This window comes from Echinops telfairi, unplaced genomic scaffold, assembly GCF_000313985.2.
Source record: "Echinops telfairi isolate 266 unplaced genomic scaffold, ASM31398v2 ScPeMD7_7424;HRSCAF=8462, whole genome shotgun sequence".
In the NCBI taxonomy this organism is placed as follows: Eukaryota; Metazoa; Chordata; class Mammalia; order Afrosoricida; family Tenrecidae; genus Echinops; species Echinops telfairi.
The window spans coordinates 215,196-231,924 of NW_022111324.1; the positions used below are offsets into that span (position 1 = coordinate 215,196).

Sequence of the window (16,729 nt, forward strand, 5' to 3'; positions counted from 1 at the left end):
TTCATGATGGCACCTTGGTCATCCTTGGGCGGGTATGACCTCTCTGGGGTCTCCTCCAAGAAACAGACAACTACTATCCTTATCAGAAGGGAGTGGGCCCTGCTTGTTGTGGAACAAACAGTGGTGTCTGCTTGGTCTAGATGGCTGATAGCTCTTAGGGAGAAGAACCCCTGATCTACTCCTGATGACCTCCAAGTGTACAGTCATTTGCAAGCAGCTAAGTCTGGCGTGTATTTGGGGGAGACAACTTGGGAAAAATCCTTCTGTTTCCCACACTTTCTGTGTGGAAAAGCACTTGGTTTGGTTTCTAGCCAATGCACCTCAAATACAGCCACCACTCATCTTCCATTACCTGCCCCCCTCATCTTTTCCCACGAACTTCTTGAAGCCCTGTCATATGTGTCCTTCATGTCCCTCCTATCAAGGAGCTTACAGTCATGATGGAAAATAGAGGAAAAGTTCATCTCCAACAGAAAATTAATAACACTAAGTGAATAATTAGAATACCTTAATGAGATGTCCAGGATATGTACCCTTAATAATTTTGGGTTTCCCCCCTAGAATAGAAACATCTAAACAATAATTCCAATAGGGTTACCTTTAATCCATATTTATTGAAATAAATAAAATTTACAACACAGAAGTGTCCAATACCTATCAAGCAAGTCTTCTTCAGAATGTGAGCTCTTAGAAATATGCACTTGTAACAGTTTGGCATATAAATTTCAATATTTTCTATTATATATACATTAAGTCAATGAACTTAAAATGCTTTCTATTTGCAAACTAGCTTAAAACTAAAATTTCATCATGTAGCTAGTTCCCCACATCTTTAATACATTCCCCACATTGTAGTCAGCATGGATTTTCAAAAATGTAAATCAAATTGTGTTATTTTACTGTTGATGCTTTTTTACGTAGTCTAGGAAAAGCTAGTCAGCAACTTCTGATCAAGGCATGCATTGTTCTCTTGATCTGGTCATGCCTATCTTTCCAATCCACATGACATCATCCCCATCTCCCTTTCTTCTCCAACAACCCACTCATATTCTGGTCGACTGCCATTCCTGCCTTTGTTTCTGCCTGATGTTGTTTCTTCTGCTTAGAATTTCTCTTCCTCGCCTTTCCTTTTTGTGTGGTAAGTTGCCATCCATCCAAACTCAGGTCAAGCATGATCTCTTCTGGGTGTTTCTGCAGGTTGTCCCTAATTTTCTCTCTTCCATTTGGGTTAGATGTCCCCATGCACTTTCTTAGAGCCTCGTCCCTGCCTCCATAGCAACACTGAAGAGGTCACTTACCTGTCTTCCTCTCCAACTTGTCTGCAAGTTCCTTATGGTATCTACTATGGTATTTGACATGATAGTGTAATGAAATTGCTTCAATCTGACTCTTCAATCCTTGTCTCTAGCTTCTACCAAATGGTTGGGTGGGATAATGGAAATAGGTGTATAAAACACCAATGAGGGGATTGGTCATTCTCCTAATGAACCACTTCACAAAAGATCAGCCCTGGACAAGGCCTCTGTGATCACAACAGAACAAAATGAAAATGAGAGCATCCGTAATCATGACTGAACTCAGCTAAGACATGAACACCCTTCCAAGACACAAAATATTAACCATATGCCTACACACTCATCCAACAGAAGTGCAAATCCTATGTAGGTTTTCCACGTTCTCGGTTGTGTAATAAACTCAACCTGTGAATTCCTGGTGGTCTGTTGCAGGAGGGAACTGACAGAAAAGATAGAACTGATAGCTTCAAAATATAAAAACCGTAAACTTGGACAAGAAAGGGGTTAACATCTGTAAAAATGTCCTGGGGAGCATGGTATCTGACCTCTTGTAACTCTGATAGGGGGAAGGAGAGTCAAGAGCCACAGGCCAATGCTGATTCTAGTTAGTCAATTCTGACAGCAACCATCTCTTCCATGGCACTCTCTATATTTTCCTGCAGAGCTTGCTAAGTCATTTCAGCGCCATACAAAATCACAGACCATACTCACAGCTGTGGAATTGATAAGAGAAGTAACAGGTTACAATTCAGGTTCAACAATGACTCAGGTTACAGTTTTTCGTCAGGATACTCTCCTCAGACATGTCCACTGGCAGGTCTCTCTCTCGCTGGTCCTTAGCCTGGCTTCAGTTCTGCTTGGACACCAACGGTCCCTGTGGGTTTCCGACACTGTAGCTCTTTATTGGAGTAGAAAAGAGGATAGCTAGAAGAAATTCACTTTAGCGCATCCCAATACAAAACTGGGACAAAAACAGGGGGGGGGGGCGGGACAGAAGAGATGTAAAAAAAAGTTTGCCTTCTAGTGCACTATATAAAAAGTTGCTGATTCTGATGGTGAGATTTTAATTTTAAAACTGAGCGTAGATGATCCAGGTAGTATCCTTTCCCTGAAAAATCTCAACACTAAAAGCCTGAAAAATTCTGTAGTGGAGAAGTTTACTTTCTACTAAGTTAGGGGAGAAGAACCCTAAAAGCCACACTGAAAGAGGCTTAGCTCAGCTGCAATGGCAGTATTCTATCACCTTCCCCTGCACGTGCACATTAACAGAGTTCGTCCTCCGCTGAGGTGGGCGGCGCTGCGCCGTGGACCTTGGCGAGTCCCAGAGGAAGGACGTTCTAGCCGCCCGCCTACTCGATGGTAAGACCCACGGCCTCCAGGCCTCTGGGCGCCGCCATGTTGGAAGCTCGGGACCGGCGCTATGGCAGTGAGCGTGGGAGCGGGGGCGCGAGCCAGGCCGCCGCTGCCCCGCAGATGCTGCAAGTGCGGCCCGGGGTTTACCTGGGTGGGGCGGCGGCCGTGGCGGAGCCGCAGCAGCTGAAGGAGGCCGGCATCACAGCTGTGCTGACCGTGGACTCGGAGGAACCCGCCTTCAAGACCGGGGCGCACGGGGAGGGGATGCGGTGCCTCTTCGTGGCGGCGCTGGACAAGCCCGAGACCGACCTGCTCAGTCACCTGGACCGCTGCGTGGCCTTCATAGGCCAGGCCCGAGCGCAGGGTCGCTCGGTGTTGGTGCACTGGTGAGTGGCTGGGCGAGCATCCCGGGCCGCGCTCCCGGGCCCCTCCCTTGAGGCCCCCTGGGCATCTTCGAGGCGCCCGCCCCGCGCCCGTCGGCTAGCGCGGTAGCGAAGCGGGGGCACGACGGGTGGTGGTACGGTCGGCCTGGACTGGTGTCGTCATTGCACACAGCGTCCTTACGCACAACGGCACAACGGCACTGACGCCGTCCGGCCCGCGCCCTTCTCCCCAATGTTGCCGAGTTTGGATTCTCTGCTGCGGCCGTCAGGCCAGCCCATCGGCATGCTTTTTATTGACTTAAACACAGGGACTGCTCCGGTAACGTGCCCAAAGTACATGGCTTGTAAGGAACATCGCCACGGTTCTTACCCCCCAAACAGATGTTGTCATCCTTCTGGAAGTCCGTGGTGTATTTCTTGTTCTTCACCAACACTATAATTCAAAGGCAGCAACAAATCCACAGACACTCATGTATGAGAGTTTTATATAAAGGGTAATTGCACATGAAGAAAACATCCCAACCCAGTGCTGCCCAAGCCCACAAAGCCAACATTAACCCATAGCCCAACACCAATCCACAAAGTCCTCCTCCATCTCACAAAACACATGCAATGAGGCCGCCTGTTGAATCTTAACGTGTAAGCATCTCAGCACTGGCAAGGGTCTCCACACAACTATTCCAGCACCCAGGGCTGCATTGGGGTAGGTGCTTGAGGCTTCTCGGGGATGTCTTGCAGGAAGTGAGCCTTGCCAGCTGAAGCAGGGAACTCACTAAAGCAACTGCACCCTGGTGCAACCATCACAAAGCAAGAGACTCGAGAACTAGAAAGGTGAGGCTCACTGAGCCATTTATCTCTCTGCCCCTCAATTAACCCCACGTGTTTAACGGCCAGGTTGGCACAATAAACTTTATATAATGTGGGTATTGATGTGGATCCAAGTAAAATGAGATCTTTAACAACGCCTGTCATTTCTCTGTGTTTCATGATGTTGCTCATTGGTCCAATTGTGAAGATTTTTCTTTCTTTTGAGTTGTAGTTCATGCTGAAGGCTGTAGTCCTTGATCAAGGCCTCTTGGCTGTCAGCAAGCAAGGTTGTGTCATCTAATTTTGGATAAACTCAAACCAAACTCACTGCCACTGAGTCAGTGCCGACCCATAGTGACCCTATAGGGCAGGGTGGAACAGCCCCTATAAGTTTCTGAGTCTGTAACTTTTTACTGGAGTAGAACGTCCCGTTTTTCTCCAGAGGAATGGCTGGTGATTTTGATCGTTGTTGACACTTGCAGTGTATAAAGTCCTCATTCTTCTACAACCTTTTTAATCAATGAATTCACATCTTTTGATCTTTGCTCATCCAATAGGTAAGAAGTACATTTATGGTAAAGGGGGTTTTAAGTGGTAGAATCAATTCATGGGAGAAGAGGTGAGTGACAGTATTGAAAAGCCCCGTGGAGTAGCTCTACTCTGCACACGGGTTAATATGAGTTGTAATCAACTTGATGGCAGTCATTTTATTCTCGCCTTTATTTTTGTCTATTCTGCTTACGTGTGCTCATGACATGGTTTCAGCCTCCTCCCACCACCCCCACACACCCCTGTTGAGCAGCAAGTACATCGTAGAGGTAGGAGCTGTTGTTCTCGTGGCTTGTCTATACTGTACCTTGGAAGTCAATTAGCATCATTTCTGCCACAGGCTGTTCATTACAAGACTTCCCCAAGTCTGGTCCACATTTAAAGGGAGAGAAATTAGACTCCATTTTTGAAGGCAGAAATGCGAAGGAATTCACAGACATAATTTACCACCACCACCCTTCCAGGGTCTAGAGCCCACACTTCTTTTCATTAAGCAGTTAGGCTTGTTGAACAACGACAGAAATGTGAATTTCTCATTTTGAATAGTGGCACTCTATTTTCTATTTAAATAAGTGTCCTTCCTTTAACAACATTGCTACATTTTGTTTCTGTCATCTAGGTGTTCAATGGTGAGCAAGCTAACAAGGAGTGTTGCCATTTTCTAGATTGTTTTATTTTATTTCTATTTGCTAGGCTATATTTTAAGCCTCTAGTTCCTAAATCCCCCCGCCCCCCGCCACTATCATGATCCCAATTCTACCTTGCAAGTCTGGCTAGACCAGAGGATGTACACTGGTACAGATAGGAACTGGAAACACAGGGAATCCATGGCGGATGGTCCCTTCAGGACCAGTGGTGAGAGTGGTGATAACTGGGAGGGTAGAAGGAGGGTGGGTTGGAAAGGGGAAACCAATGACAAGGATCTACATGTGACCACCTCCCTGGGGGACGGACAACAGAAAAGTGGGTGAAGGGAGATGTGGGACAGGGCAAGATATCACAAAATAATAATTTATAAATTATCAAGGGTTCATGAGGGAGGGGGGAGCGGGGAGGGAGGAAAAAAAAGTAAATGTCCAGAAAAGAATGATGACAACATATGTACAAATTTGCCTGATATAATTGATGTATGGATTATTAAAGTTGTAAGAGCCCCCAGTAAAATGATCTTTTAATACAAAAAACGAGCTTTTGAGAATAGGCATTGTACCATCTTTTTAAAAAATCATTTTATTGGCTTATACAGTTCTTATCACAAGCCATTCATCCATCCATTGTGTCAAGCACATTTATACATTTGTTGCCAGCATCATTCTCAAAAACTTGGTTTCTACTTGAGCCCTTAATATCAGCTCCTCATTTTCCCCCTCCCTCCCTGCTCCCCCCTCCACATTGTGCCATCTTAATGGTGCATGTAGATAGAGTACCAGCCTTAGATTAGGCTCACTGCCTATTGGCAATCCCTACTCTTAGCATAAGGAATTTTTATAAGGCTCAGGTTTTTGGTTGTTTTTTTTTTTTACTCTATTAGAGAATTTTGGAGGATATGATCATTGTCCTTTTTACTGTTCTTGGTCACATCAAGTCAGTTCTGACACACAGTGACCCTCTTTACAACAGAACAAAACACTATCCAGACCTGGGCCATCTTCACAATTATTATACTTGAGCCCATTGTTGTAGCCACTGTATCACTCCTTATCACCAAAGGGCTTCCTCTTTTACTACAGTGCTGTTCTACTTTCCCAAGTCCTTTTCCAGGGTCTAGTCTCTTAGAACATGTCCTAAGCCTGGGAGACGAAGTTTCACCTTTCACACTAGTTGCATTCAGGCTGTAATTCTTCCAGGACACAATTGTTGGTTCTTGTGGTAGTTCATGGTACTTTCAAGATTCTTTGCCAACATCATAATTCAAATGCATCAATTCTTTACTTTTCCGTATTCAGTGTCCAACTTTCACATGCTTATGAGGCGATTGAAAATACAGGGCTTGGGTCAGCATCACCGGAGTCCTGAAAGTGACATCCACGCTCTTCAACACTTTAACGAGATCTTGTGCAGCGGATTTGGCTGGTGTAAAACAGCGTTTGATTTCATAGCTGCTACTTCTATAAGCATGGCATAGAAATCTTTCATATTGCTTTTCCTGTTCACTTGAGGTTGCATACTCTGATAGGTTGTGTTACCAAATACTCCCTTTTTGGTCAATCCCTTCTCATTGGTGAAGAGACTCCGTGAGAGCCGGGGGTTTGGGTGCTTTGCTCATTGTCTGTTCCCCATTTTTGAACTGGGCTTGGCATATAATCACAGCTCAATAAATATTTAGTCAATGAATGACTTACCCCTTCAAATTTAACATTTTGGTGTTGTCTTTCTCCAGTGCCTAGCACAGTGCCTACCTCATATTAGTTGCTGAAAGTAACTAATTTGAACATGAGGAAGATAAATCACATGTGTGTGTACCTTTTTAAAGGCAACTTTTATTCCTTTGTACATTGGTAGCATTTCAGAGATGAAAAGGTTTATTTGCTTATTTGCGTGCAAGCAGGAGCACACACGCAGTGGACCAGACTTTTCCGCTAGTCAGGGGCTGGGTTGTTTTTTAATTGTTACTGTTTGCTGTTTTATTTTAAAGGTCTCTTTTTCAGCCATTCAGGAATTAGTCGAAGTGTCGCTGTAGTGACTGCTTTTCTGATGAAGACTGACCAACTTACCTTTGAAAAGGCCTATGCAGACCTTCAGACTGTCAAACCAGAGGCTAAGTGAGTTCTTTGCTATGGTAATGATTCTGCTTCAATGATATGATTGTATTTAAAGAAAAATGAGCTTTATATTCTTTATTATAGGATGAATGAGGGGTTTGAGTGGCAACTGAAACTATACCAAGCAATGGGATATGAAGTGGATACCTCTAGTGCCATATATAAGCAGTATCGTTTACAGAAGGTTACAGAGAAGTATCCAGGTACTATCAGTTGTTGATGTGTATTGTGTCCTTTCGGTATGCCATTTACCCCGGCACATGAGAATTCATGGTCTTACTTAGCTTTTCCAACGAGCCCTTGGAAGCAAGTATTGATGGTTTCTTTTGAAACTGCAGCTTAGAAACAAAAAACTTGTTCAAGGTGACATGTTTTGAAAGTGGCAGTGCTGAGATTTGAGTTCAGCGTTCTGTGCCCAGAACTCAATCACTGTTCTCCTACATCATCCTGATTGCTGATTTTTAATTTCTGAGGTTTATTATAACTTAAATTCTGAGTACCTTGTTTGACAGTAAAAACTCAAAATCCATTTGCTCAGTCTGCACTAGGTTAAACCTCCATTGAATTCCTTCTGATCATTAACCAAGATTGTACATTGTCTTTGCCCTCAGGCAAAATGCTTGTAGATTCCAGGGAGAGGTGATCGCTCTTAGGGACTTGCCTGAGTGTGTCTTTGATGGACCGCTAGTACTGGGATCACGCAATCATGAGTCATGCCCTGACTGCCTTGATCTAAAGGCCCTGGTCCTATCGGCGCTCTTCTAGCTAACATAATGAACGTTCCTCAGTCATGGTCCTGGTCCCACTTCGGTAGTCCTATCTGTAACTGGTGTATGGACCTGTCACCAGTCACGAATTTGTGACCATTTCCTTTTTTGCATACCATATTTAACTAGCTTCCTGTATAAGGAGCCCCGTGGTATAGTGGTTACATGTTGGACAGCTAATCTCAAGGCCAGCAGTTCAAAACTACTAGTCACTCCTCAAGAGAAAGATGGGGCTTTCTACTCCTATAAAGAATTATAGTCTCGGACACCCACAGGGGCACTCCTACAGGATCCTATAGGATCACTGTGTATTGGCATCAACTTAATGATAGTTTTCCTGACTATAAAATCCTTGGGCGGCATGTTGGCCTCATGCTAATGGTGTCTCTCATCCAGATCATGCCTGTTTGTCCCGTTTAGGACTTAATAAGCGTTCTCCTTAAACTATATTTGAGATTGGGGTCTCTTTTGTATCCGAAGACAGAGGTTAGAGGTTAGGACTTACTGCCTCAGTTTGGCATTATCTGGATTTTGTCTAAAAATGCAGACGTTGGTTTTGACAGATATGTTTTCATTTTGTCGTAGAATTGCAGAGTTTACCTCAAGAACTCTTTGCTGTTGACCCAACCACCATTTCACAAGGATCGAAAGATGAGGTTCTCTACAAATGTAGAAAGTGCAGGTACTCTACTTGGATTTCAGAAAATCTTACTTTGTTGCAGTAACTGAAAAAGTTTCAGATTCTTTAATCTCTCTTGGAAGAATTTGCTTAAGGCGGCAGGCGACAGTGGTAGGGGCCACAGACCCTGTCCCAGCAAGCTCCTGAGAGCCCAGTCTCCTTTGGGGAAGAGAAGTTGTGGGGCCGGCAGACCCCCAAGAATGCAGCCCTGCTCCCCTCTGGTTGCCGAGCCTGAGGCCCCTTACAGAATGTTGGGTGACAGGGTGGGCTGCTGAGACACTGTGATTTTCAAGTAAACCTTCGTGATCTTTAAAAAAAAAAAAAAAAAAAAAAAGAATTTGCTTTACTGGATAAAAGATTTCAAGTTAAATCTGCTTTCAAAAAAGTGTAAATTTAAGTAAAAAGCAATCAAGCTTCAGGGATTGTTGAGAATAAAAGTAACAATCATTGTGTTATTTTGACTTCTAAGAAATACTATACATTTCATTTACTTATTCATCCTTCGGGGGAGTAATTAATATTCTGTGTTTGCTTGGGGATTGCAGGCGTTCCTTATTTAGAAGTTCTAGTATTCTGGATCATAATGAAGGAATTGGTCCCATAGCCTTTGCTCACAAGAGAACGACGCCATCTTTCATCCTTACAACAGGGAGTCAGGCTCAGTGTACATCTTACTTCATTGAACCTGTACAGTGGATGGAATCTACTTTGTTGGGAGTGATGGATGGGCAGGTAAGAACACATTTATTTTCCATCTTTTTTATTATATCAACTATATGTTGTTCCTTCTTTCATTTTAAATCCATGCGTTTCAAGTATAAGACTAAAGATATGAAAGGAAGTAAAAAAATATCCTAGTAGGGTTCCAGTTTTTACATACACAGCTTTATTCCATACATGTCTTTGTGACTGGTGGATGGTTGCAGACAAGCTCTCTCAGTATTACACCCGTCTTAGTTTCAGTAACCCAACCCCAAACTCACTGCCATTGAGTCTATGCCGACTCATAAGGTGTCTTTAAGAAAAATATTTTTTTAAAAATTCAGTCAAAACAGCTTGAAGCAGATCTGCTGGGTTAATTCAAATCAAGTCAGAAAGGCTAATTTAGATGGTTATGGTGACTGGGTTTTTTTGGATTCCCAAGGGTTCATCTTGATAGATTTCTCAAAGGACACTGATGACGATCACACAGGTATATATTTTATGAAGAATTTTTTTAATTGAAAAACCAGTTTCATGGCACCAGCAATCTTTTAGATTCTTGCCTTCATCGTTGGTGTGGAGTGGCATCTCATTGTGGCTTGACTTGCATTTTATGCTGACTAATGATGTTGAGATGTTTTCATATGCTTCATACCATCTTTGGAGAAATGTCTGTTCAGATCCTTTGCTCATTTTTCAGTTGGATAATATTTTTTGGCTGAATATAAGTATTTTTTTAAAGATCATTTTATTGGGGTCTTATACAACTCTTATACAATCCATACATACATCTATTGTGTCAAGCACATTTGTACATTTGTTGCCCTCATCATTCCCAAAACATTTTCTTTCTGTTTGAACCCTTGGTATCAGTTCATTTTTTCTCCTCCCTTCCTCACAAGCCCTTGACATTTATAAATTGTTAATTTTTCATGTCTTACACTGTTCGATGTCTCCCTTCACCCATTTTTCTGTTGTCCGTCCCCCAGAGAGATCATTATGTAGATCATTGTGATCAGCTCCCCCATTGTCCCCCACCTTCCCTTTCCCCTCCTGGTATCGATACTCTCATTATTGGTCCTGAGGGGGTTATCTGTCTTATATTCCCTATGTTTCCAGCTCTTATCTGTACCCATGTACAAGCTTTGGTCTAGCTGGATTTTTAAGGTAGAATTGGGGTCGTGATAGTGGGGTCAGGAGGGAGTATTAAAGAACTAGAAGAGAGTTGTATGTTTCATTGGTGCTATACTGCACCCTGATTGGCTTGTCTCTTGTGACCCTTCTGTAAGGGGATGTCCAATTGTCTATAGATAGGAATTGGGTCTCCACTCCACACTCTCCCTCATTCACATTGATTTGATTTTTTGTTCTGGGTCTTTGATGACTCATACCTGATCCCATCTACACCTCATGATCACACAGAGTGGTGTGCTTCTTCCATGTGGGCTTTGTTTCTTCCCAGCTAGATGGCTGCTTCTTTATCTTCAAGCCTTTAAGACCCCAGATGCTATATCTTTTGATTGCCAGGCACCATTAGCTTTCTTCAGCACATTTGCTTATGCACCCACATTGTCTTCAGCAATAGTGTCCGGAAGGTGAGCATCAAGGAATGCCAGGTTAATAGAACAAAGTGTTCTTGCATTGAGGGAGTACTTGGGTAGAGACCCAATGTCCATCTGCTACCTTAATACTAAACCTATAAAATATGTGCACATAGATCTATTTCCCAATTGTCATATATAAATATATTTACATATACATATGTACATGCTTGTATTTAGACCTCTATAAGAATGTAAGTATTTTTTATATATTCTGTATAGAGGTTTCAGTTCAGACAAATATTTTCTTCCATAATTTTCCTTTTATTCTTGCTGGCACCTTGATGGCAGTGTTAGCATCACTAGCTCTGCATTTTGATGATGTCCCTCCTGTTTCTCTTCTGTTGTTTGTGCTGTAGGCCTCCTGCTTATATTTAATCTGGAAAACACACATGCTCATTATAAAAGCATTATTTTGTGATCACTCCAAGATCTCATTATTTGCATAAGTGTGGGGGGAGGTCAGATGCGCAGGCATTCCCTCCCCGACGGCAATCAGTTGCCAGACTGCTGTCTCATCCCACCACAGGGGTGGGCCTGCTCCCTGCCTCTGGGGACAATGGACAGGCTCCTGTAGGAGGAGTTTTCACCCTACTGATAGTTCCTATGGAGACTCAGAGACCAGCCTCTCATTGCTGTGTAACCTATAGTGCAACTCCTCCCTGTGACGTATGTCTCTACCTGTAATTAGTGGGCTGGCTTGCCCCCAAAAGGTATATACAGGCGTGAGTCAGCGATATAGAGCTCTCTGATCTCTGGCTCCCCTCTCTTCCCCCTCTCCCTTGTTCCCTTGCCTTCCTTCCCTTCCCCCTCTCTCCACGTGGACCACCAAGCTGGGCTGAGGTGAGCAATGCTACTATGTAATGTGTCTGACTGCATTATTGTAATATCTCTCATGCTCTTGAGGACTTTAATATAATACTTATATATCTCAACCATACAATTGTGCATTACTGAACCCAGAAGTAGTAGTATTGAACCAGTGAGTTCTAGTAGCGGGTGGGGCTGGCACTCCCCTCCCCCGCGACATTTTTAATTTGATACTACACATAAGTTCTTGAGTTTTTCTATAGAGTATAAAACCCAGTGCTGTTGAGTCCATTTTGGCTCATGGCTTTGGAAATCTTTTCAGGTTCAGGAGCGGACAGCCTTATCTTTCTCCAGAGGAGGGGCTGGTGGGTTTGAGCCACTGAAAGAACTAACTGTAAAAATCAATGCTACGAATTAATTAGAGATAGGCTTATTGAGTCCCCCCCCCCCAGTTTTGTTGGCACATAATCCACATCATGCGATTCAATCGTTCAGTCGTGTCACAAGGAATTGTACAATTATTACCACAATCAATTTTAGAGCATTTTCCCCCATGACTGAATCACCTTTAAAATATGCTGAGTAACCATATTCAGTTCTAGTGCTCCCGCTCCCTTCACTGTTTATTCCCTAAATCCCCTCACCCTTCCCATCTCTCCCCTACCCACCCTACAACCCCTACACATCCTCGCATCAGTTATTATCTCTGTGCATTCACTCCTTCTGTGTTTCATAAACTGTTAAGCCCAACAGAAACAATGACGAACAGAAACGAAATGAAGTAAGGACACAATAATTGCAATATAAAGATAAAAATGCCACACTGAGCAGGAATTGTTAAGTTTTGGAAGATAGATCTGTTTTGTTCGAGTATCCTTTTGCTGTTTTGTTTCTAAGTAGCTAGGAATCTGAGATGAATATGTGCTATCAGCATGAAACGTTGAACAAATCCTAACATGCTTTTCTTTCATTTAGCCCTGATGATTTTAATTTGAACTCTAAAATTACAGACCTATTTAAAAAGCTATAGGGAGCGGGGAGCGGGGAGGGAGGGGAAAAATGAGGACCTAATGACGGGTGTTTAAGTGGAGAGAAAATGTTTTGAGAATGATGTACAAATGCGCTTTACACAATTGATATGTGTATGGATTGCGATAACAGTTGTATGAGCCCCTAATAAAAGGTTTAAAAAAAAAAAAAGCTATACACACATACCATACCTATGAACTCTTTCTTAATTATCACTCACGCTTTACCTTTTTTCCTTCAAACTAGAATTAATTGTAGTATTAAATTAAAATGGCAATTGGGGGGTGGGGTGTGCCTGCCCCTACCTGCTGCTACTACTAATACTACCCATGGGTTCAGTAATGCACAATTGTACAGTTGATATTTATATATTAAAGTCATCGAGAGCATATGAGATATTACAATGATGCAGTCAGACACATTACATGGTAGCATTGCTCACCTCAACCCAGCTTGGTGGTCCACGTGGAGAGGGGGAAGGGAAGGAGGGCAAGGGAACAAGGGAGAGAGGATGGGAGAGGAGAGGGGGAAGAGAGGGGAGCGACCAGGGAGTGCCCAGCAAGGAGAGCGTCTCTCTCGCTGACCCATGCTTATATCCCTTTGGGGGTGTGCACGCCCACCAATTACAGGTAAAGACATACATCACAGGAAGGGACTACACTATAGGTTACACAGTAATGGGGTGGTCCAGGGACATCCAACTGAGAGAGACCATTATCAGTAGGATGTGAACTCCGCCCACAGGAGCCTGTCCATTCTCCCCAGTGGCAGGGAGCAGGGCCCACTGCAGTTTGGCAACTGATTGCCCTCAGGGGGGCAATGCCTGTGCATCTGACCTCCCCCCACAATTAATTTCTTGTTCCTCCAAACTCTTAAGTACAGTGTGCCTCTTACATGATTGTTGTAGTTGACTGTATTACAGGAAATTGAAGCTGCATTTTGGGTCACTGATTAGATTGTAAAATCCTTGGAGATGTGAGCCATATCTTACCTGTTTATATGTTATATAGTGCCAAGTGGTATTATTTGCTTTATATAACTGTGAATGAATGAAGTAACACATTTGCTCTATTCCAGCTTCTTTGCCCAAAATGCACTGCCAAGTTGGGTTCCTTCAACTGGTATGGTGAACAGTGCTCCTGTGGTAGATGGATAACACCTGCTTTTCAAATACACAAGAATAGAGTGGATGAAATGAAAATGCTGCCTGTTTTGGGGTCACAGACAAGAAAAATATAAACTGACATTTAATAGTATCAAAAGGAGCTTGCTAATGATATGTGCTACCCTTGTCATGTCTGTTGGTTTTGGTTATCGACATTTGGTTATCGACATTCAAAATGTGAAAAGATAAATCACTTGGAAACTACACTTTTGTTAATTTGTGATATAGATAGAATACTTTATATAGAAATGAGAGCTTTTTAATCATGTACATTTTATTTCATTTGATATCAGAATCTTCTTTGCCCCTGTACATACTGTTTTCTCCTATGTTTTAAAAAGTTCAGATTTTTGGAATGTTAGCTATGTGACCTTAAGGTCAAATAGACAAAATTATGTATAAAAATTAGAAATGCTCATATCTAAGTAGAGATTCTTTTGCCTCTAGAAATGGAAAGCAAATTTACCATATTTTTGACATTTATTTTTCTCTTGCTCTCTTTTTAAAGGGACATTAGAAAATCTTAAAGTTGTCTGGATTCTTCTTGAAAACATTGAGAGACACCAATAACAATGTGTTTTCCTGGCACTGTTTAGAATTCGAATCATCTAAATTGTTTAGAAAAGCATGCTGGTGATAACTCTTGAAGTAATCTACGTAAAGAAATTATTAATGTGAGGTATATTTTTACAGATGATAAAGAAAGCAATCTTAAAACACAAAAATGACAAATTAATGATTTATGAATTATCGGGTTCATGAGGGAGTGGGGAGCAGGGAGGGAGGGGGGAAAATGAGCTGATGCCAGCAGCTTAGGTGGAGAGGAAATGTTTTGAGAATGATGAGGACAATGAATGTACGAATGTGCTTTATACAATTGATGTGTGTATAGATTGTGATAAGAGTTGTATGAATCCCTAATAAAATGATTTTTTAAAAAGCAACACAAAAATGGGAGTAATTCTAAATGTAAGGAAAAGATGCTTTTTTTTTAAAAATGTGCATATAATTTTTTAGATGCGTGGGAGTTTTGTGGGTTATTCTTGAGAAATTCTTCCCTAGGTTCCCAGGCCTTTGGCAACTTCCAAAAAATAATCTTTTCTTCTGGGGATGTAAAGTATTACTGTTAAAGACTGACAGATGTTCTTGAGTTAGTTTTGTCAGCTCCTCCCAGAATAAATGACACATACAAATCCTTTGCTTTTTTAGTGGTGTTTTTTTCTCATAATCTGCTGAGTCATTTGCTTTTCAGATAAAGGAAAAGGATTTACAGCGGGCCAAGAATGAAGGGGCTATGATTTTAGATAGATCTAATGGAAGTATGACTCAACTTCCAACAAGATAATGTACTACATGGATATGATATATAGATACTCTAAAACAAAGATATGGGTTGAGATAGTGTGCCAGCCTGGCCAATAAACACAAGTGGGATTAATTGAAGGGCGGAGAGATAAATGGCTCTGTGAGCCTCGCCTTTCTTGTCTCTTGCTCTTTGATCATCGGACCAGTATGGGGCTGCCTTTCTTGTTCTGTGCCTCAATTTACAGGCTACACTACCTGTGAGACGCCTAGCCTGTGGACTGTCGCTGTAAGTTGAGGTCCCTTTAAGACCACACGATTGAAATTTACAACTTTGGAGCTGGGGACTGACAGTTGGTGACCTGGCTGACAGTTGGTGACCTGCCTTGCTATTTGCTGCTGTGCTGATATAACCTAGCTCTTTCTCTCGACAGAGAAAGACCTGGCAGCCCTCAAGACTTGAGGGACTGCTAGTGTCTCACAACTCTCTCACGGAGTGAGTTGCACTGAGCCATTTGTACTGCTTTATAATTTAACTGTTCATTTCTTGTGTTATATATCTAACTTTATAAATAAATATATAATATTATCAGCAATCTGGTTTTATCTCTCTAGAGAACCCTGTCTAACACATTTTGGTACCAGGAGTGGGGTGTTGAAGTAGCATTACTAGTGTTAAGACTAATCAGGCTGGAGAGCCAATTTAAGAAGCCCATATTTATTATTTTATTTCTCTAGATATGATTCCCCCTTGTTCCAGGTATCATCCTGGTAACCATAAGCACGAGCAGTCCCCATCCTTACCTACTCAGAGGGTGGGGGCCAGTGACAGAGCCCCCACCCTCCCAACACACACGCACACACCACACAGTCATTGACTGAAGTTGGAGTCGAGCCCTCGTGGATCAGGCTTCTGGTACACCACCCTTGTGTCTGGAGGCACATGAATGCAGCCAAATCAAACCAACCAACAAGGCATGCAATGCAGGGTCCCTGGCCACTCCTGAGCAGGCATAATCATCTGACCCTGCCCCTAGCAGCCTTATAGGCCCCAAAGAGTTTATTCTAGGAACAAGCACCTTGACCTCAGCCACCCTCTGAGCCTGCATAGATTATTTCTGGATTAGGTGTGTTAGGCTGGCTTCTCTCAAACGGTGTGTGTGGAGAGATAGAGAAAAGGGCAGGAGAAGAGGAAGACTGAAATTTATTAAGAAAATGGCTCACACAGTTATAGTTAAGTCCAGTAGTCCTGTTCCAAGCCGAAGGCTTTTCCTGGCCTCTGTAGCTCCAGGCAGATAAAGGCAAGATCAGCAGGAACATCACTGGCTGGTGGCTGCAGAGTTGAAGGTATCCCAGGTCAGCAGGTCAGACTAGGGGCTGGAGTGGTGGATGAATTCAGGGGCCCAACACACTATCAAACAACTGGAAGTACACAAACAGCAGAAGACAAATTAGATAAGTGAGACCTCCCAAAATTAGTAGGAACATCAAAAAATTTCAAGAGAACCTATAGACGGGGATTTTT

At 42.7% G+C, this 16,729-nt stretch overlaps 1 protein-coding gene and 1 long non-coding RNA gene across 2 annotated transcripts; one reads left to right on the forward strand and one right to left on the reverse strand.

The window, feature by feature from the left end:
- Positions 1–594: 594 nt before the first annotated feature.
- On the reverse strand, positions 595–2,993 carry LOC123522604. Its single transcript, XR_006680845.1, has 2 exons — positions 2,796–2,993; positions 595–2,193 (listed from the first exon to the last, which is right to left on the reverse strand). It is a non-coding gene; the product is annotated as an uncharacterized LOC123522604 (long non-coding RNA).
- Positions 2,652–14,668, forward strand: DUSP12 (dual specificity phosphatase 12). Its single transcript, XM_004706778.3, has 6 exons — positions 2,652–3,034; positions 7,036–7,149; positions 7,234–7,352; positions 8,502–8,598; positions 9,141–9,327; positions 13,815–14,668. The coding sequence occupies exons 1-6, from the start codon at positions 2,652–2,654 to the stop codon at positions 13,974–13,976; spliced, it is 1,062 nt and encodes a 353-aa protein (XP_004706835.3). The 3' UTR covers positions 13,977–14,668.
- The last annotated feature ends 2,061 nt before the right edge of the window (positions 14,669–16,729 follow it).

Bases quoted from the DNA above. Each gene is read 5' to 3' on its own strand.
- DUSP12 (XM_004706778.3), top strand. From the start codon at position 2,652: ATGGTAAGACCCACGGCCTCCAGGCCTCTGGGCGCCGCCATGTTGGAA. The intron at 7,150-7,233 runs GTGAGTTCTTTG...TCTTTATTATAG, and splicing joins ACTGTCAAACCAGAGGCTAA to GATGAATGAGGGGTTTGAGT. The intron at 9,328-13,814 runs GTAAGAACACAT...GCTCTATTCCAG, and splicing joins TGGGAGTGATGGATGGGCAG to CTTCTTTGCCCAAAATGCAC.